This window comes from Pteropus medius, unplaced genomic scaffold (assembly GCF_902729225.1).
Source record: "Pteropus medius unplaced genomic scaffold, Ma_sr-lr_union100, whole genome shotgun sequence".
Taxonomy (NCBI): Eukaryota; Metazoa; Chordata; class Mammalia; order Chiroptera; family Pteropodidae; genus Pteropus; species Pteropus medius.
In genome coordinates, this window is record NW_024344561.1 from 484838 (window position 1) to 507230 (window position 22393).

Below are 22393 nucleotides of genomic sequence, written 5' to 3' on the forward strand. Positions count from 1 at the left end.
CCTAGCAGAGTGGAAGGCAGAGTATGAACATGGGTTTAGCTTAACAGAGATACAGGTGGCCAGACGAGGCAGTGATGTTAGATACGTGTATGTAAGGCTTAGCGCACATGCACACATATCCAAGTGCTGTCCACTGAGACACCCTAGAAGCAAGGCGCACACCCAGCACACAGGTCTCAATTCCATTCTCTAATAACGTGAACCAGGATGATTCTAGGCCTGGGGTGGGAAATGTACAGGCTGAGCTTGGAGAATCCTTGGGTGCCAAAAAGCAAATAATTGCTCCAAACACTCCACAGTGATGGGGGTAAGTCAAAGGGACCGAGAAGCCAACTAAAAGAGCTCCCGATGGCTACAGCTAGAAGGATTTGAGCAACAAGACAGATAAACTAGGATTGGAATACAGCCCAAAGTATAAAATAAATATCTGAGTCCACACTGAGAGAAATGACTGAATAAGGTAACGACTGGGAGAGAAGAGAGGAATCTTCTGGACAGAATTCCAAATAATTTATGTATCTATTTCCACCTCAAGGAGGTAGAGCATAACTGTGTATGGGCTGAGTACAGTGACTTTTCCTCAGCATACAGTAAGTATGGGGGGAAAAAAGAGAAACTTCACAGCAAAGACACCTGACAAACACTACCTAGGCCAAGTGACCAAGGTCAACATCAACAGTGAAAAATCATATTGACAGTAACTGCCCTTGATATGATGTGATAAGGGGGAACTTCGTCTCTAGTCTTTTACCCCCAAATCCATCATCCCATGTCACCAGACAGACCCAGACTGAGGGACACCCTACAAAACACCTGAGCAGTCCTCCTTAAAACCACCAAGTCATTAATAATATGCAAAGTCTGAGGAAAAGCCACAGACCAGAGAAAGCTAAGGACATAGGATGACTAAAGGTAATACAGAATCCTGGAATAGCAACCAGACCTTAGAGAAAAACCAGTGAACTCCAAATGATGTCTGGAGTTTAGCATGCGAGGGCTGGTTCCTGAATTGTGACAAATATAACATGGTCACATAAGATGTTATCAACACCAGGGAAAACTGAGGGGAGGGTACCTGGGAGCTCTCTGGAGCATCTTCACAACTTTTCCATAAATCTAAAAGTATTCTAAAGTAAACCACCACCACCACAATACAATGTCGGAGACATATTAAAATTACCTGGGTCTTCCCGGGCCAAATCTGGATTTAAGGAACAAAATAAATAATGATAACGTCCATTATGGGTGTTAATAATGATAGAGCCCACTGTGATGTAAAGAATCATAACAAAGAGAAAAATGGGGGAGAAGAGACAGTACTTCCTCACAGAGGAATTCCCACACACGTGGAGGCAACGATGGAAAGAGAAATCCACTATTTGGCATCTCCCTTAGTAACCATTTCAGGTGAGACTCATCTGACAGAAGCTGAAATTATTGGGAAAGTATGATGAGAAATGGGGTATTTGTATGGTTTCTAAGGTTCCCAAAAGAAGGCTGTAACTTAACAAGATACAAAGGAAAATTTTTAGGTTTATGTCGGGAAACCAGCAAACACCACATAACCAAGATCAAAGTTACCATCCTATGTGATGGGGCCTCTGGGTACCTCGTGCCTCCTGACATGAGGCCGCGAGGGCACAGTGTAGCACCTGCAGGATTCTCGCCAGTTTCAGAAATAGGCACATGGCACTCTGGGGGCAGTCTACCAAATGTCTGACCATGATCCAAGTGTTAAGGTCATGAAAGATAAAGATGGACTGGGGAAATGTAACAGACATGTCACAGAGATGTGACAACAAAAGGCAAAGTAAGATTCTGGACCAGGAAAGGGTTCTTAATGGGGAAACAGATATTGGAATAAGGTCTCTAGATTCATTAACAGTAAGAAATTATTATTCCTTCCCAGTACTGATCATCGTTCTGGGGTTATATAAGATGTGGAAGGACAGGTAAAAGGTCAGGTAAAAGGTATATAGGAATTCTTTATACTATCTTTGCAATTATTATAAGTCTGAAATCATTTCAAAATGAAAAGTTAAAAACGAAAAACCCAGGCTGCAGAATAGCACATGAAAGTGCTATTCCAGTGAAGAAGAAGTCACACCTCAGGGGAACAAATAGAGAGAGGGGACTTCAGCCCCTGGAGTGCTGGGAGACAGCGTGCGGGCAAGTGCGGCAGGAAGCTGAGAAGCAAGTTGGCCTGACCACGAGGGAGGGAGGCCTCCGGCAGCACCAGGAAGCTCTCTCCATGAAGCCTGAGGAGGCAGCCCATTTTACGCCACCATGAGGAAGGGAAGGCAGAAAGAAGAAATCAATTTTTCCAAGTTAAATTCTGGGAGAGTTCTGGGCCCCCGAGCAGCGGGTGCGTGGCCACTGGAGGCCTGGCTGTCTTAAAGGCAGGAGAACATGAGCACTTAGTTCTCGTTCTTCCCTTCGTTTGCTGATCTGATGACATGATCCCCCTTAGCGCTGGGCCAAACTGAAGGAGGTTCCCCGCCAGGGCCAGGCCAAGTACACGCAGAAGCCGAGTCACAACAAAGCAGAACATCTCCCAGGCCTGTGACTGGACTGGTGTCTGACATGTGACCAGAGCTGGGTCAATGAGTGGCACTGGGACTTCTGGAAACACCCTGGGGCAGGCGAGACATTTTGTGGCACAGGCTGAGTTGGGAAGAGGGCTGCCTAGAGTGGCTGGTGGAATCTTGGACCCGGAGAGTATCTGCAGGGAGGAAGAAGCCAGTGGCACAAAGAGGTGGTGAGTGAGAGCCTCCATGCGATGCTGTCTGGGTTCCCAGGCCCCACCACACACGTATGTTATCGCCTGGGCCAGGCTGTGATGTGACTGAAAGGGCTCCAGTGCCACCAGTAGGGAATGGGAACAGTGTCTGCTCAAACAGCTCTATTCCATTCTTCTAGCAGGAGGATCTTCCACTCCTGTGACTCATTTGTGTGGAATTTGCTGGTCTGCAGGACTGACGAGAACCCTACGGATATCCTGGTGAGAGCTGCCCCAACTGAGATAAGGATGGACAATGCAGGCCACCCCTTTCCTATCATGCCCTCAAAACCACAGGCAGGCTGTTGTGGACTGCACAGTGTCCCTCTAATATCCATATGCTGAAGGCCTCATCTAGGACCTCAGAATGTGACTCTATCTGGAGAGTATGAAGTTGAAATGAAGTTAAAATGAGGTCATTAGGATGGGCCTTAATCCAATGAGTGGTGTCCTTATAAGAAAAGGAAATTAGGACAGAGACAACATAGAGGGAAGACCGTATGAGGACAGAGGGAAAAAGAGGCCTCAAAAGAAACCTACCCTGCAGACACCTTGTTCTCAGACTTATGGCCTCCAGGAAAATAATGGCCGTTGTTTAAGCCAATAGGCTGTGCTACTTGGTTAGGGGAGCCGAGCAAACCAACACACGGGAGTCTGAGTGAAGGCTGGGAGACCGTCCTGCCAGACACTCATGGGCCTCCAAGAGTGGGCGCACTTACGAGAGAGGTACGATGATGAGGAAGGGCCCGTTGATGCGCTTGTGCTCCATGAGGTATGTGATGAGCGCGATGGTCTGGATGGTCTTTCCCAGACCCATCTCGTCGGCCAGGATGCCGTTCAGGTTGTTGTTGTACAAGGACACCAGCCACTCCAAACCCTTGATCTGCAAGCACAGAGGTGGCCAGCACTGAAGCCCGGTTGGGTTCGGGAGCGTTCCCCGTACTTCAGAGACTCGTGTACACCAGCCACCAACTGCCCACGGCCAGCTTCATCTAGTATTTTGCTTTGATTCACCCCTCTCCTTTTTCCTTAGCCTCTTCCTCAGCAATCATTCCAATCAAAGCAGGTTGCTGCGTTAATAATATACGTACAGTGTATTTCTTTTTCAAGTTCACATCTGAACAGCTAAGTTTCTAACTGTTACAATGCCCATCTATCACTGCCTGACACCAAGCCATGCAGCGTACCAGGACACACTTGCCCATAACCATGGGACACTTGATTCAGGAGAGCGTTAGGGCTTTGGGGGAACTTGCTGATGAAACCACCACATGGCCACAACTGCTTAACCGTCACGTCAAAGCTTTCCAAAGCTTGTGAGCGCTCTGCAATACAGGCACTTAAAAAGGAGACTGATTTCAAATTGAATATAATATTATAAAAAAAATTTGGAAATTTTCTAAAAGATGAAGGAAATAACTTCTGGCTCAGTTCTGATTCCTTTGATTACACTGGCCACTGGAAATTTCCACTGGTCATTGGCTTTGTCTCTTTAAAATTTGATATTGGCATGGAGGCTTTCAAGGAAAGTTGGGGTTCAGGGATCACAACCAAAAGGAAATTCAGGGAGACGTTGGAGATAAACCAGCTGCCATTTGGGAGCTTACAGATGAGCTTGGGATGAGGGACCACAGATAAAGAAATTTCTACCATGAGCAGCTCCAACTGTTGGCTGTTCCAACCAAGCCAGACAAAAAGTTTCAGCACCAGCGTCACCTGACCCTCGCAGAAGGAAGGGCTGAGTCCTGGGCTGCTGGCTCCTGGGATCCAAACTCTCACTCCTCGCACTCTCACAGAGCTCCGGGAACATGGACCAAGCACCAGTCCGCCCACACCCGGGTCCTGTCCTGCTTTGCCACTCCAGAGCTATGTGATTTGGGGGACTCACTGTACCTCTCCGTTCTTCAGTTGCTCCTCAGCCCCGTAATGCAGAGGATGATAGTGCCTACTCAGAGCTTTTGGGGACTGAGAAGCTAACAGCACAGAACATGCTGCCATCCTGCCTGGCACAGATCAGGCACCTGGCAGACACTGATATATTATACTGCTTCATTTCCTCCTGGTGGCTAACCTAACAGATCATGTTTCTGCTTTACAGATGGGGAAACTATGGCTTAGAGGGAAAGAGCAAGGTATCCAAAAATGAAGAGTGGAACATGAACTTGGGTCTGCCTGACTTCAGCAGCTTCCCACAACCTGGGAACCCGTCTGCTGAGACTATTTGGGCAATGCCTCCTCCTGCCCTCCCGCTTCACCTGGTACTGTTTGAGGACACCGTTGACCATAAGCGCCGACTGCTTATCCACCCTCTCAGTGACGGCATGAGCCACAGCATAATAGGACTGCAGGCCACGAGCGAGTGCCTGGGACACGCCGTACTCATCATCGACATCTTGCTTGGCATTCCTGGAAGCAAACAGAACTGCAACATGAGGACACACATTCCTATTTGTGACAAAGTACTTCTGACATGAGACTCTGAAGCAGCCCTTTCTGCCTGATGACCCAGGACCTGAACCTGAACCAAAAGGTAAACAGAAGTGTACCTAGATACTCTAAGGACAGGCAAGGCAGTAAACACTAATCTGAGGAGCGGGGTGCCAAGACTGGACCCTTGTCTGTGGTCCCACACTGCCATCCAGGGAGAAGCTGGGACTCTAAGGGTCCTGCCGGCATCCCCTCACCAGAAGCTGGTGGAGCGGGAGTGTGTAGGGGTGCCTTACTCAATGATGTGCCGGGCGTCCACCTCGGAGACGTCGTCACTGTCTGGATCTGGAATCTTCTTCTTCTCCTCCACGGGCAGGGTGGGAGGCTGTGATGGCTGAGGCTGCTCTTCCTCCTCCTCCTACCAACAGACAAACCCATGTCACTTCAGGTCACCCCACGGGGAAGGGGCACGACAAGGCTCCCAGGGGTAAAACATACTTTTGGTAGCAAGTGATGTTTTTACAATTCCCACACCCTCTTCTTATCCTGGAACATATCATGACTCTTCTTTGCATGTTCTTTTAATTGCTCAGTATTCTATTTTTCATTTTCCCTGCACAGAGCCCAGACACTCCTTTTTAAGGCTATCTCAGGGTATTCTGTACTTCTGTTACCAAGAGTAGATTCCTTATGTCCCTGGCCTTCATTACACAATGTATACTACACATTTATTCCTTGTCCAACCTACTCAAGAAGTTTTTCACTTGAATCTCATGGATTTTCTAAGTATTAAACATTTTATAGCCAGTTTTCAATATTTACTGTTCTTCATTTACTTCCAGCTTTAATAACATGACTAAAACTCCTAAAGATATCAAATAATACTGATGACAGGCATCCTAGTTTACTAAGAGGTTTTCTATAAACTTGTAAATTAAGTATGAGTATTGTTTCATTAAAGGGATTTTTCAGCCTTTACTGAGCAGATGATAAAGGGATTTTGCATATGCTGATAAAATACACGATTGTATTTCCCAATATTAAACCATCCTTGTATTCCTGTATAAATGATACAAAATCCCAGTGGATTACTTTCTTTATGTATAATGGAACTGTTATAAAACTTTATGACGAAATTAGCAAAAGCAATCATTTAAGAGCTCTAGGGGACTGAGAAGTATTAATGCTTGAAAAACCACTGAACTTGGGAAAGAAGAGTTGGAACTGGTAGTGTTCTTACTGGGGATGCTTCCACCTGTCCCACTCCCAGCTCCGTCACGAAGGTTCTGCCGAGTAGAATGTGAGAACTAACAGCTGAAGCTGATGGGGGACTTAGTCATTTTGTGGCAGCGGGCAATGCCCATGCCAGTGGCACTGCAGACGGAGGTGAGTCTCTCAGTTGTCACTGGGAAAGCATATTCCTGGATGATACTGTGACGATGTGCTGAGAAAAGGAGACAGGGCCTAGCAGGAAATAAATGCCAGTGCAGACCTGAAAATGGCCCAAACTTGGAAAGTGTTTCCCCTATTCATGACGATCCACTGGCCGGAGACAGAAGCCTAACTGGCTCTAGATGTTTGAGCACAGTCTCTGCCCGATCATTAGATGACTACTAAGTTATGAAAAAACATGGCCCACTCCTTGAGAGCCAGGATTAAAACTAAAAATGAGATTAAAACCAAAACAATATACTGAGCAGAGATGCCAAAAGCAGCACACACCATAGGGAAAAGAATTCCACAGATTCAGCCCAGGCAAATCACTAAACAGGCAAACAAACAATATCACCAAAACAATCCCTCCAGGGGTGAAGTCAGCATCTGGAGTGGCTAAAATAGGCTTCCACTAAACATTACAATACCAGCAAAAAAGCGTAAAGTGTGATAAGCACTTAGGGAAAAAGTAGTTGAACCAGTCTCTAGTCCCAAATGTTGGAGTCAACATACAATCTTCGAAGCCAACTAATATCATAAATATTTTCAAAGGTACTATAAACACGTCCAAAAAACTAAAGGAAACCATCTGTAAGCACAATGAATCGATAAATTCAGAATCTCAATAGAAGACAGAAAAGATAAAACTCCCCAAATTTAACAGAAAACAAGAAACTATGCAGCCAGAAAGCTGAACAAACACCAAGGAAAATAAACACAAAGAGAGGGTTCACAAACTGCTTGCTAAAAGCCAAAGACAAATGGAAAATCTTGAAAGCAAGGAAGTGAAAAATGCATCAAGTATAGAGGAAAATCAATACAATGGGTGCCTAAGTTTTCATCTGAAACAAGAGGTCATAAAGTAGTGGAACTACGCATTCGAAAGGAAAGGCTGTCGACAAAGAATTCTATGTTAAACTGCCCTTCCAAAATGAAAGCTAAAGAAATACCTTCCCAGATAAACAAAGACTGAGAGAATCTGTTGCTAGCAAACAAGACTTAGGATAAATGCTAACAGAAGTCTTTATGCCGAAAGGAAATGACAGCAGACAGTAACTCGAATCCACAAGGAGAAATAAAGAACATCGGAAATGGTAAATACATGGACCAAAATAAAAGACTCTATTAATATATTTTCCCTTACTTCTTCTAACTTCTTTAGACTAAGGCACAAGATTACGTAAAGCATTAATAGAAGACTGCATGTAATATAAATATAATACATGTGACAATGGCACAAAAGAGCAAAGAAGTTATATCAGAGCAAAGTTTCTACATTTTACCAGAATGGAGTTATTATTAATCTTGAACTATTCTTTGATAAATTAAGACAAATATTGTAATCCCCACAGTGACTATAAAGCAAATAAATAAAGCAAATAAAAAGTTGGGTAACAACACCTAAAGAAATAAAATGCTATACTAAAAAATAGTTAACACAAAAAAAGATAGTAAAGGAGAAACAGAGGAACAAAAAAGAGGAGACAAATAGCAAAATGGCAAATGTAAACAAAATCAAATCAAAAATTAAATGTGAACAGTCTAAAACTCAATCAAAAGGCAGACACTGTCATACTAGATAATAAATCAAGATCTAGCTATCTGCTATTTAAGATTCAAATGAACACATAGATTTAAAGTAAAAAACGGAAATATACCATGCAAACAGTAACCTTTAGAAAGGGAGAGTGACTCCACTAATATTAATCAAAATAGACTTTAAAACAAGAAATATGTTACTAGAGACAAAGACAGATATTCTATAATGATAAAACATTAAACACTTCAGGAAGATACAATGACAACTAAGTATACTTATCAACAAAGCATCAAAACATATGAAATGAAAATAGAATTTAAAGGAGAAATAAGTTCAACAAACAGCTGGAGATTTTACTACTTCATTCTCAGTAACTGATAAAACTAGACAAAATTGAGCAAAGATACGCATGACTGAACAACACACTCCACCAACTCAACCACCATGTATAGAACACTCCACCCAAAGACTGCAGAATCCTTTTCCAGTGAACATGGCCAAGCCATAAAATGAGTCTCAATAAATTTAAAAGAATTAAAATCAGACAAAGTATCTTCTCGTACAAGACAATTAAAAATCAAAAACAAAAAAACCTGAGAAATTCTCAAATGCTTAAAATTTAACAACATACTTCTAAATAACCCAAGGGTCAAACAACAACAACAACAAAATCACAAGGGAAATTAGAAAATACTTTGAATTGAATGAAAACAATTTATCAAAATGCATGGACTGAAGCTTAAACAGTGCTCAAAAGAAACAGTGCTTGAATCAACATAAGTTTAGAACGACTAGCAAAAAAATGAAAGGCAAATTACTAAATTATCAAAATGAGCAATGAAATCAAAATCACTTTCAATCCCATAGAAACATAATAAGGAACTAAGATAAATAACTTCATGCCAACAAATAACTAAGATGAATTGAATAAATTCCTTGAAAGACAAATTACTAAAACTGACTCAAGAAGTAAAAAAATATGAATAAAACCTGCAACAGGTAATTGAATTAGTAACTAAAAATGCTGTCACAATGAAAAGGTCAGGCCCAGATGGCTTCACTGGTGAATTCTATCAAATATTTAATACCAATTCTTCAAAAACCCTTCTAGAAAGTAGAGGAGAGAACATTTTCTAACCCATTCTTATGAGGCCAATGTTAACTTAATGTCAAAGCCACATAAAAATATGACAAGAAAACTGCAGACCAATATGCCTCATGAACAGACCCAAAAGTCCTCATTAAAATAGTAGCAACACTGCGATATACAGAAAAGATTGTACGCCAGGACAAAGTGAACTTATCTCAGGAATGCAATCGGTTTAATATCCAAAAATTAATTTATATAATAAAGTATATTAGTAGATAAAGGACAAAAACTAGACAATTAATAGACAGGAAAAGTATAAGACAAATTTAGCCTACTCATGGTAAAAAAAACAAAAAAAACTCTCAATAAATTAGAATTAGAAGAGAATTTACTCAACCTGATAAACGGCATCTATGAAAGCTCTGCAGCTAACATCAAACAGTAGTGACGGCCTAACTGCATTATCCCTAAGACTGGAAAAAAGGCAAGGATGTCTACTCTCGACACAGCTATTCAACACTGTACTGGAGAATCTAGCCAGTACAAGAAATATGTGCAAGAAAAATAAAACTGAAGGCATATGGACAGGAAGGTAAATAGTAAAACTGGCATTATTTACAGAAAACAATCCTATGTGTGAAATCTACGAAAAACAAAAACAAAATCTAAACTATCAGAACAGTATGAGTTTATTAGCAAGTTCATAGGATACAAGATCAATATTTTAAAAAACCAGTATAAAAAACTATATTTCCGTGTAATAGCAAAATATCCAAAAAATGCAATTAAGAAAATTCTATCCATAATAGCCTCAAAAGGAATAAAATATTTAAGAATAAATTTAACAAAAGTGTAAAAATTATACTCTGAAAACTACAAAACACTGCTAAGAGAAATTAAAGATTATCGAAATAAATGGAAAGACATTTCATGTTCATGGTTTGGGAAACTAAATATTGTTAAGATGTGATTCTCCCAAAACTGATATACAGTCAATACCAAAACAATAAAAATCCCAGCAAGCATTTCTGTAGTAACTGATGAGCTGATCCTAAGCTTTATATAGGAATGCAAAGGCTCTAGAATAGACAATACGAGCAATAAAGTTAGAGAAATAATAAATACTACCTGGTTTCAAAACTAATTGTTACAATAATCAAGACAGGAGTGATCATGGCACAAAGTCAGACACAGAGAGGAACAGAATTGAGAGTCAGAAACAAATCCTTACACTTAGGTCAACTGATTTCTCACAAAAGTGTGGAGACAATTCAGTGAGGGAAAAGAATAATAGTCTTTTCATCAAGTGGGGCTGTGTAAAGTGGATATACATAGGCAAAAAAATAAACTTATCCCTCTGCCTCAAGAAATCAACACAACTATGATCCTAAATGTAAGAGATTAAACTATAAAATTTCTAGAAGAAAAACACAGGAGGAAAATCTTTGTAACTTCAAAAAGTTTTAGATACAACACTAAAAACACAACTCATAAATTAAAAAATTGAAAAACTGGATTTCACCAAAGTTAAAAATTTTTGCATTTCCAAAGAAAAAACTGAGAACAAAAAGTAAGCCAACTAGAAGATATCCACAAGTTATATATCTGATCAGGGACATGTACTGAAAATATATAAAGAATTCTTGTAGCTCAGTGCGATGACAAACAACCCAATTAAAAATGTGCAAAAGATCTGAATAGACTTTCACCAAGGAAGATACATGAACGGTGCATAAGCCTGAGAAAAGATGTTCAACATCATCAGTTACTAGGAAAATGTAATTCAAAACCACATTGAGATAGATACCACTATACACCCACTAAGGTGACTATAATCAGAAAGACAGATAATACCGAGTGGTGACAAGGATATAAGTAGAATCCATGAAATGGTACCACCACTTAAGAAAAGTTTGTCAGTTTCTTAAAAGGTTAAACATAAACTTACCATAAGACCCAGCAATGCCACACTTAGATGTCCACTCACAGACATGTCCCAAAATGTTCAAAGTAACATTATTCATAATAGCAAAAAATGGAAACACAACTGCTCAATTGGTGAAAAAGTAAACAAAATGTAGTATTAATCATACAATAAAATTTCTTTCAGGAATAGAAAGAAACAACCTTTGATATCCAGGACAATCTGGATGCACCTCACAAACATGCTAAGTGCAAAAAGCCAGACAGAATACTACATGTCATACGACTCCATTTATATGAAATACCCAGAAAAGGCAAATTTACAGAGACAGAAAGCTGATCAGTGGTCTCTTGGAACTGGAGGAGGGAGCAGGAACAAAGCGAAGATGGGCAGGAGGGAGCTTTCTGTAGTGAAGAAACGCTCTGAAGCTGGTGTGTAGCGATAAATATATAACTCCATAAATTCACTAAAAATCACTGAATTGTACACTACTATGGGTACACTTTATGGTGTGTAAATTATACCTACATACACTGTTAAAAAATTATAAAAAAATGGTACATGGGTCTAAGAATCATTAGAATGTTAAAAGAAACTGAATAGGTAGCCCTAAAAGGAGTCCAGAGCACATAAAAACCAAACATGCCACTTTTCAAAAATATCGCAGGTCAGTGGAGAAGAAGAATTACATGGTATAGCCAATTCACTTAGTACTACTGGGGAGGGGGCGGGTACACCTACACCCATACCCTATACCACATAAATTCCAGGTGACCTAATGTGGTAAGGAGGGGAGTGAAAACAGGACAAAGAGAAAGATATCTACAGGTGAACGTAGAGCTGATTTCAGGCCAGGGTAAATATATAAAGAGCGCTTGAATATTCAGTTGAAAAATACTCACAACTGATTAGAAATAAGCAAATGAAGCAAATCATTCACAGAATAAACCTAAAAGGTAACATCTAAAAAAATGTTCAATCTAATAGTAACCAAGGAAATGCCCATTAAACTTTCCTTTTTAAAAACAGAGGTGGCAAAGCTTTTTAAGGCGCTTAAAAGCCTTTTAAGACACTAACAACCACAGCTGAAGAGGGAGTGAAGGAGAACGCCCAGCTGGACGCTAACCGCGAAACGAACGCTGCCTCCAGAACCTGCAGCCTGGGCTCCCTGAATTCCCCTCCCCAAGGAGCCAATGCACGATGGACAGAGGAGCAGGCTCTTCTTCAGAGCTTTGTCACCAGGGAAAAACTAGAAATCACCTTAACATAATATAATTAAATGATTTCAAGAACATGCATAAAAAATGCAACCATTTATGTTTCCAAAGAAGAGATTATAATAAGCAAACACGTACATGATTGCATGCTCACGACTTCATTCTGATTATATTTTGGGGGCAGAAGGCTGCTGAGCACTTGAAAGGTGGCTAGTGTAACTAAGGCCATGAAGTTTAAATTCTACTTCATTCGATTAATTTAAAGTTAAAACAGCCATGTGTGGCTAGAGGCTACTGTATTAGGTAGGTAGCACAGCTCTAAAGCACCAACTTTCCACCATGACAGGCCCTCAGCTGCCCTTTGCCCACTTCTGGCCCCATGATGCCCACCTGGAGCGGGAGAGGAACATAGCATTCAGAGGTGACAAACATAAAAGGGGTAGAGGAGGTCACCGCTACAGAGTGCTGAGGGCTGCGACAGCATGAAATGGGTTCTTACCTCCTCCTCTTCTTCTGAGCCACTTTCTTCACTATCAGATCTTGGAGCTACTTCATATCTAGAAAAAAATGTTAATGTTTTAATATATAAATCTCCCCCAAACCAGCATAATTCACTGTCTTTAGCAAACTGGCTTATTTCCAAATACAAGCGAAATGCCCTCCAGCTGCCAGCCTGCTCCCACAGAATGAGGCTGACTCAGGCTCCCGGCTGCATCTGCAACTTGAGGCTCAACTCACCCTGGGTTCATCTCGAGCCAGGCCTCCAGCTGCCCTGCTTTGGGGGCATCCGTGCCCGTGAGGATCTTCCCACTCTCCACGTGGATCACTTTCACAGGCAGGTCGCTCATTTGGCTGGTCTCGTCCAGAGGCTGAAAAAGAGCCACATGCATGGCTTTACGTTCTGTGATGTCCATACTTCAGGTGTTCATGAACCATGGCCAACTAGGGAAGTGTCTTCCCAACTCCATGCCCAGAAAATGGAACACAAACGTGGCAGGTGGTTGTGAAAATGGGTTAACTGCATATTAATAAATCAGGAAATATATATAACCCATTGGTGACAGCATTTTCTTTGAGAACTGACATACATGTTTTCATTTTCAAACAAGTAATATAGCCAAATAGCTCAAAATTCAAGAATGTGGAGTGTGAACTCTTCCCCCTCCCCTGTCCCTTGGTCTGACAGCTTCTCTTTTCACAGGTGCCCACCAATATCAGTGTCTCACACGTCCTTCCACATCAGTTCCACGCATATCAAACAAGGACTGGTTTCTCCTTTTTCACAAAAATGACTACTGGTCACATTTTTCTGGCCCTTGAGTTTTTACGTTACCAAGGTTCCTCATTATTTTTTGTTAAATAGCTAACTGAAATTTTTGAAAAATAAAATAACTAACTTCCTCTTAGCATCAAATATGGAATTCTTCGATTTCTCATTCTGCGATATCAACTTTCGGACAAACATTTCCCCCTTCAAATTTCCTGCAGAAAACTTCCAGGATAAGGATGAAATTCTTAGTTTAAACCTTTGCATTGTGAAAATAAGGAAAAACTGGATCAAGTAAATTAAATTGGACTAAAACTGGAATCAGGAAGGCCTGTAGAGGGAGCTCTCATGCCCTACTATTCTACATCAATTACACCAAACAGAAAGAAGTCAATTATAGACCCCCAACAGGAAGATGCACCAAACGGAAGTGTATCCACTTTACTACCCTAGGAAGAGGAGGGTTTTCCTCCGGCCCAGCAACAAGCCCAGCCAACTGAAACCCAGCTCAGCCAAAGAGAAGCTGTCATCATCTAAACTTTTACTTTATTCCAGTGAATTTTCATTTTCCTCTTGATGATTTCCTTGCCCCACCCTCACTTCTATAAAAACCTTCCATCTTTTTATAACTTTCCAGGGTATCTCTCTGCCTGCCAGATGAGATGCTATCTGATTCATGAATCGTTTAAAGAAACCAATTAGATCTTAAAATTTACCCGGTTAACTTTTATCAACGGCATCTTCCAGGTACTTATCAGTCACCCTCCTCCTTCCAAAGTGCTGCACTCACCATCAATGCCACCGACATAGTACAGCACGTTACAACCTCACCCTCAGAGCGGCCCACAAGGGAGGAGTGACACCAACTCTTGCCACACAAACCCTCACTCAGTGACCTTCACCCCCAAGTGCTCCTTGGGAGCAGTTAACGATGCTGATGCCTGCACCTGCCCACCCCCAGAATTCTGACTCAACTGCTCTGGGGTTTTCTAAAAGCTCCCCAGGTGATGCAGATGTACAGCCAAAGCTAAGAACCACTGGCTGGGAACAGGGACAATTCACAGCCATCACCGAGCAATGCCTGTTACTAAATGAGATAAACAGCTGCCGTGATTACCCAACCAAACTCCCTGAACTGCATTCTGCCACTGTGACTTTTCCCTTGAATGTCCCAAATGGGCTTAGGAAGATTTTGTACTGTAGTAAAAGGCCAGCCCACGTTCTTCCCTAAAAATTCAATAGAACATTTTAAATAAAATCATGTGAAATAAATACATATGTGTGTTAACCACCAGTGGTTCTCTTCTGGGAAATGGCCTAAGGAAACAGTGTGCAACTGCCATGGACTGAACTGTGTCCTCCAAATTCAAATGCAGAAGCCCCAACTTTCCAATGTGACTATATCTGGAGATAGGGTGTGTGTGGGGGTGGGGGTGGGGGTAGAGTTAGATTAGGTCATGTGGGTGGGGCCCTCGTGATTGCATTAGTGCCCCTGTAAGATACCAGAGCTCATTCTCTGTCACTTCATGTGAGGCCACAATTCTACAAGCCAGGAAGAGAACCCTCACCAGGAACCGGCCTTGCTGCTCCCTGATCTTAGATTTCCAGTCTCTACAGAAATGTGAGAACATAAATGACTTAAGCCACTTAAACCACCCAGGCTATGGTGCTATATTGTTTTGTGAAGGCAGTTCAAGCTAAGAAAGCATCAAAAGGTCATGTATAAGGAGACTAATTACAACAATGTGCACAATAGGAAAAAAGGAAACAATGGAAATAGCCACCAATAGGGGAAGAAGTAAAGAGCTGCTCAGGACAGAATCTCTGTAAAAGCTACAGATGGGAAGCAACCTAGAGTTATCAGTCTGAAAGACAAAATAGATTCTAATACATCAACACAATAAAATGAAAAGAGAACTGCTGGCTTGATATGGAAAGTGGCCCAAGATATTTGGTTAAGTGTGGAAAGTCTAGCTACTGTCGAAATTAAACCAAGTAGTCCCAAAACAAAACAAAGGATATAGGCATAAAGATTTCAAGAAGTACACAGAAGACGTCAACCAGGAATCAACATGTGTCCCTGGGGCTTAATAAACATAACTAGTAATGCAGGTGTGTATGCACACAGAGACTTATTTCTTAGATCTGTCCATTGCTCACCTAAAGCAATGACACCCAAGGAGCAATGAGCACTTCTAACTCTTGGTTTCTAGACGTTCTTTTCAGAGAAAAGGAACCAGGGCTCCATGGAGAAGTAGCTGACTTCACGGCTCTAGCAAGAAAAACAGGTGAGTCTGTACCATTGTGCAAAGAAGTCAATAAGGCCCCAAAGAATGATGGGGACACCTCAAAAGAACACAGGAGTCAATATGAAGGGCTCCTACTGGCCCAAACTGGAATAATTTGAGCATGAAAACAAATAATGACCGTGAAGAATTAAACTAAGTAAATCCATTAAACTAAATTAAGAATCCATGAGTCAGCTCCAGGGGCTGGCAAACTATTATGGCCCGTGGGACAAATAGAAAAGAAGTAGTAGTTCTTCCTTCCTACAGAAAGCCCACTAAAAAAATACAGAAGAAATAATGGAGGGGAAAATCACCATTTTGTAACCACTGAAGCAAAAGCTGATGCAGAGATAATGAACGCTGAAACCAGCGGTGGAAGCGTGAGGAGCTGTAAAATGTGTACAAAGTCTCAAGTACCTCTCCACAAGGTAGTAATAATCGCAAAAGGAAAAACAGTAACTTTACAGTGGAGATGCCTTGGCCAGACACCAAGGGATCAAGGTCAATAACGCTAGTGACGGAACAAATCTACGCCATACAATCCCAATGTGACACACCAAGGACACAGCAGCATTGCAGGGTCTTCCTACCAAAAGATATAATCCGAATCTAATCACAAGGAAACATCAGTCAAACCCGAATTGAAGGCCACTGTAGGAAACAGCTAACCTGTGCTCTTCAGAAAAGCCAAGGTCATAAAAGTCAAAGAAAAAGTGAGTTTTTCAAAATTAAAGACAAAGGGGACCACCACTGAGTGCGATGTGTGACCCAGGATTTCCTGCTGCTGTGAAGGACACTAGAGGGACAAATGGCAAAACTGTACTGAGGGCTGGATTGCAGCACTGCATCTGTGTTCGTTTCCGGCTTTTGGTCATTGTACCATTACGGAAAAGAATGACACTGTTTTTAGGAAATACACACTGAAACATATGGAAGTAAATGGCCATCACGTATATATGACTCTCAAACGGTTTAGGAAAAGAGGAGGATATGCAAAAATAGGGAATCTAAGTGAAGACTATGCAGAAATTCTTTGTACTGTTCTTACACCTCTCTTGTGAGTCTAAAATTATGTTAAAGTAAAAACTGAAAAACAAATAATATGGTACGTGTATAAAAAAAGGTCTGTGAGAAACAACGAACAGTTAACAGTTTCCTCATTGAGGAGTGGGTAGGATGGTGGCAGGGGACATACATGGATTTTTACTATCATCATATACAGCTTTTGTAGTTGAAAAGAAACTTTTTGAAGGTGAAATAAACCTAAGCTTCAGGGCTGGGTTGGTATTTCTACGAGGAAAAACAACCCTGGTTCCTCACCTCGCCATCAGGTCCAATTGCGGGCGTTTGTCCTTCTGCGTTTTCTGCCTTCTGGAAGCAAAAAGACACAGTCATTCCCTAATGAAGGAGGCTGAGTCCACACACGCCCAGAAAGCCACCCCGGTCCCAACAAAGGCGAGGCACGCAGCCAGGCCCCAGCACACCTTCTTTTTTTTCTTCTTCTTCTTCTCCTTGGCAACCTGGGCAGCCTTGTGCTGCCGCACCAGCTCCGTGAGGTTAGCCACATACTCATCCGTCTGCTGCAAGAGGTAGGCCAAGCGCTTGTCCTTCTTCTGGTCGATAAGCTTGCGGTACCCTTCCTCATCTTCCGCCTGCAAAAGCGTGCAGTTATGGCGCCTGCTTGCAAGACACACTCGTCCAATAGTACCCAAGACAGGCAAATCAGAGTTGAGGTGCCCAATGGGGGTTATCGTTAACCAGCAAACACACCCGCATTTGGGGGGCACTTAGGTGCACCCAGCGCTGTGCTCTACGAAGGCCTTTCCCATAACTATTGTCTCTCCCTTCAGTACCTCCCCAACTCCTGCTCAGTGCTAGGCTCTGCAGGGACCTGCAGGACAGACATGGTCCTGCCTTGAGCTGTTTAAAATGACCAACAGCAAGTCCTGCCACAGCTCTGTCCACAAACACACCGCGAATCCAAAGCCTTCTCTTCACCTGGTCCAGCCCTCATCTCTCCCTGCAGCAAGCCCCTCTGGCTTTCCAGGAATAAATCCGATCACATTACCCCCCAGCTTACAGCCTTCCATGGCTCCCCCTCATGTTTGGAATTAAATCCAAAGCCGTCCCCATGGCCTGCAAGGCCTCAAGGGACCTGCCACTGGGGCTCCGGCTTCACTCCTCCCCCGCACCATGCCATTCCAGGGGCCACCTGCTGAGCCTTGCACTTGGCTCTTTCCCACCTCGGGCCCCTGACCGTGGTTCCTCTAAACCTAGGAGGCACTTCCTCCAGAATTCTGCACTCACGGGGCATGTCCTTCCCGGACCACCCAGTCAATCCCATCCTCGTCCTGCTTCATTCTCCTCAGTGCACTTCCCACCACCCAAAACTATTTGTTTCACTTGGGTACCTGCCTCCCTAGGACTAGCACCAGCCCCAGGAGGGTTGGGGCTGTGTCCTTCTCCCTGCTACTGTGGCTCCCAAACACACAGCAATGTCTATCAGTAGCTGCCCAATTAGAGAAACATCGAAGAATAAATGGCCGAACACAAAGGGTAGGGGTGGGAGGCTGGGATTACACCATTGGTAGCTCGCAGCCAAGAGGGGATGCCACCTCCATTTTCTGGAGAACACAGAGCAGCCAGTTAACTGGCTGAGGTCATGTGGTCACTCTGATGGTGGGCATGACCGGGTAAAGGTCTGAGGCCAGTTCTTTTAGACTCCCAAACCCAAGTCCTTTCTTTCTTTCTGTCCCACCTTGAACTCTGAGCAGCACTGTGTCCCAAAGTAACACAGGGCGATGGGTCCCTTGGCACTACAACACCCAGTGCACACACAAAGGGACACAAACACAGAATTTTACCATGAGCCTCCGCATCCTCTCCTTCTCGATTCTTTCGTTTTCCTTCTTCTGTTCCCGCTCTGTGTTGGCATGGTACGTGGCCACTGCCTTCGTGAGCTTCTGAATTTTGCCTGTGACCGATCTGTGATATTCTTTGAAATCCTTGGCATGCTGAAGAATGCTGTTGAGGTATTCCTGCAGGGACACACACGAGACAAGACTGACTACTCGACAGGAGTCACTGTAACACTCCCTAAGAGGGAGTGTAAAACTTTAAAAGAAGCCTGTTTAAAACCAAGAGGACATAAGCCAAACAATACTGTGCCACTGTCTGCCTAGGAGGTTCTGAGTTCTTTGCATGAGGATAAAACTCAGTGCTGGCGACTACGCTGAGAAGGGCCCTCTGTACACAGAGACAGGCAATCGACCTTGCTGGGACAAGCTGGCATGAACTTAACTACTTCAAAATGCTCCCACCTTCCTACCAAGTTACTCCATAGCTAGGAATTTTTAAGGAAATAGCAGAGATTGGCTGAAAAATTCAAATACGAGAATGCCTAACAGTGTTATTTTTAATACTAGAAAGCTAAGAATATGCTAGCCATCCTCAAAAAGGGAAATGGTATATAAATTACTGGATGCTGGACACACTGAGATGGACTACAACGCAGACGTTAAAAATCACGCTTCAGTCACGGGGATGCAGAGTACAGCATAGAGAATACAGGCAATAATGTAATGATTGCATATGGTGCCAAGTGAGTACCAGACTAATCGGGGGATCGCTTCATAAGTTTATATGAATGTCTGACCACTACGCTGTACACCTGAAACTAATATAATGTTCAATGTTAACTGTAATTGAAAAATTTTATTAAAATTTTAAAATAATCACATTTCGATAATAAACAAGTCAATGCGTGTGTAAATATGTTTAAAAGGCACTATTTAACTTTGATTACTATATGTACGTGTAAAAAATAAGGTTGGAATGATATATACACCAAAATGTTAACACTGGTCTACAAAATGAATGTTGATTCTTTTGTTATTTTTAAACTATATTAGTAATAGATATTGACTGGAGAAAAACTTTAAAAGATATAAATAAATGAATAAGCAGAATCATCCCAAATCCTACTTGAATAGAATAGAGATTTTGGTTCCCCTGACTGATCTCCTAACACTTTGACACCAGTCCCTCCTCTGCTCAGCACCCTCAAGGCGCCCATCTCACTCAAAGCAATAGCCCAAGTTGTCCCTAAGCCCACAAGGCCCTACACGCTCTGGCCATCCCCTCCTCATCCCCACTCTCCCCCTTGCTCACTCCGGTCTAGCTATACAGAGATCCTTGCTAGTCATAGAACACGTGGCACATTTTGGCCTCAGGGCCTTTGCACCTCTCTGTCTAGCTGACTAGCTCTTGACCACATATGCAGGTCTCTGCTCAGAGCTCACCTCCTCAGAAAAAACTTCCCAACCATCCTGTTAACAGCTCCCTGCCACTCTTCATCCCTGCTTCGTGTTTCTTTACATCCTACCACCTCCCAACCTGTTACATGCCATTGGAATATGGCCGTCTTCACCTACCACTCAGTTTTGTCCACTAATATATTCTTAGTGCCTAGAATACTATCATCATGAATGGAAAAGAGAAACAGCATGCTTAGACACAAAACGAACAAGACTCAACGTGTGGGCTCTGAGGACCCAGGTATAAGGTGGGCCTGCAGGGCGAGCCACAGAGGCACTGGGGACGCACCTGGTGCTTCTGCCGGCGCTTGCGTTCCTGCTCGATCTTCTGCTGCTTCTCCAGCTTCTCGGTGATGCGAGCCTCACGCAGGGACTGCCGCTTGCTGCGCTTGTAGGCCTTGGCATTGAGGGCCGTCTCGAGCGCCGTGTCCCTCCGCATGCACACCACCACCTCCTGCCGTAGCTTCAGGAAGGAAGACGAGAAAACTGGAGATGGGCTCACCTTGGTCACGTCCACACGACACGCACAACTACACAGTGCAAGCTAGACAGAACGCTGCTGCTTCCAGAAGGGTCCTTGTTAAATGCCCTAAGCACAAATACATGTGCGTGGGCGACATCTGGTACGTGCCCAATGGTGAGGTAAGCACAGGTCAGGAGATGGCTGCTCTGGACACCCACCCAGCAGAAGGTCCTCTTATACCTTCGGGTCTCCAGCTTTGCTCTCTCTCAGCCACACACAAAATATCCCTTAGGGGTCACTCAAAAGAACAGCACCCTCAGACACAGACCCATTTGTTTCCTGCTTCAAGCTGGTAACTGGTGCCTCAGGAAAGACCCGTACTTACTCCTATCGGGAACATCCAATGGGCTACTACTGTGCAGGCCGTGGAAAGGAAGGAAGGGACAGTGAGCTGACAAGTGTGAGTGGACACTGCTGCTCTCAATGACTGAGGTACATTTAATAATTGCCCAGTTATTTGAATCTAAGCATCGGCGTTGGCAAAAAAGGGCCCATTTCTTAAAGCAACGGGCCTGCACCTGCGCCTACCTGCCTCTGGAAGTTCAGCAGCCTGAGGGCCTTGAGCTCAATGGTTGCTTTGGTTCGCAAATCCCCGGCCAGCGACCCGGGAAGGTTTTCAAGTTCCTGAATTCGATGAGCAATGCGAGCTTGCAGCCTGGGATGCAAAGAGAGATAAAGGACAGGCCATGAGAGGTGTACTTACGTGGAGCCCACCTGTGCCCCTTTCTTTAAAGCAGGAGCCTCAGAAGAATCTATCCTTTGAGGGAGGAAGACACTGGTCATGAGGCAGGAGGTGGCTCAGAAAAGGATGGTAGCCACAAAACAGAGGAAGGCAGCCAGAGGATCCAGAGCCACAGCAAACAGGAAAGCGGACAGGACGCAGCTTGCTTACAGCATTTCAGCAGCGTGAGTTTCTGGGGTCAGGCAGGCCAGGTTCTCCTCCAGCCTGTGAGCCTCAGTGTCCTCATCTATAAACCAGGGAGATCCCTCAGAGCAACCCTACAGGTTGGGTCTGAAGTTCAGATGGGATAATCCCCTTACTCAGTCTTTCACACATTATTTGTTGAACACCTACAATGTAACCACAGCCTTATCAGGAAAACAGGCCATAAGAGAATTAAAAAATTAAATACCTATGGTAATTCCAGGGAATGGTTGGTACTTTTAGGAGGGGGCTGAAGGTGAGGTGGTGGGCAGGGCTCTAGGAGGAGGTGACCTCAGCAATGAGGCTTAAGTGAGCAAAAAGAGTCATGCAATGCCTGAGAAAAGGCCCTAATGCAGAAATAAGTCTAAGCTGTTAAACAGAAACTAAAACAAAGAGAGGAGGGTAGGTAGGGGCAGAGCATGGGGCAGGGCCTGAAGAGAAACGAGTTTACTGGATAGATAAATGGAAGCCAACAGGTTTTCACCCGGGGAAAAAACTGTAAGTAAACTGTAAAAACCGACTTCCAACTCCTGTGTGGGGAACAGACTGCATAGGCAAAGGTGAGAGCAGGGAGGCCAGGGAGGAGGTGTAGACCGCCTGCAGAATTAACAATGGAGGGAGGGGAACCACTCCTGGGTAGGAGAGGGGAGCTGAGAGGACTCC

At 43.4% G+C, this 22393-nt stretch overlaps 1 protein-coding gene across 13 annotated transcripts in view; it reads right to left on the reverse strand.

Moving 5' to 3' along the window:
* Positions 1–22393, reverse strand: part of SMARCA4 (SWI/SNF related BAF chromatin remodeling complex subunit ATPase 4) — an 82265-nt gene that overhangs the window by 39697 nt on the left and 20175 nt on the right. For 12 of the 13 annotated variants that reach the window (XM_039873157.1, XM_039873156.1, XM_039873155.1 and 9 more), the window contains exons 7-16: positions 21334–21460; positions 20572–20745; positions 18831–19004; positions 17451–17618; positions 17287–17337; positions 13150–13280; positions 12911–12968; positions 5503–5624; positions 5035–5185; positions 3499–3662 (exon numbers count right to left, since the gene is read on the reverse strand). In XM_039873157.1, the coding sequence (XP_039729091.1) occupies positions 3499–3662; positions 5035–5185; positions 5503–5624; positions 12911–12968; positions 13150–13280; positions 17287–17337; positions 17451–17618; positions 18831–19004; positions 20572–20745; positions 21334–21460 (1320 nt within the window). The remainder of the gene's footprint in view (positions 1–3498; positions 3663–5034; positions 5186–5502; positions 5625–12910; positions 12969–13149; positions 13281–17286; positions 17338–17450; positions 17619–18830; positions 19005–20571; positions 20746–21333; positions 21461–22393) is intronic. The other variant, XM_039873159.1, reaches the window with a different exon arrangement.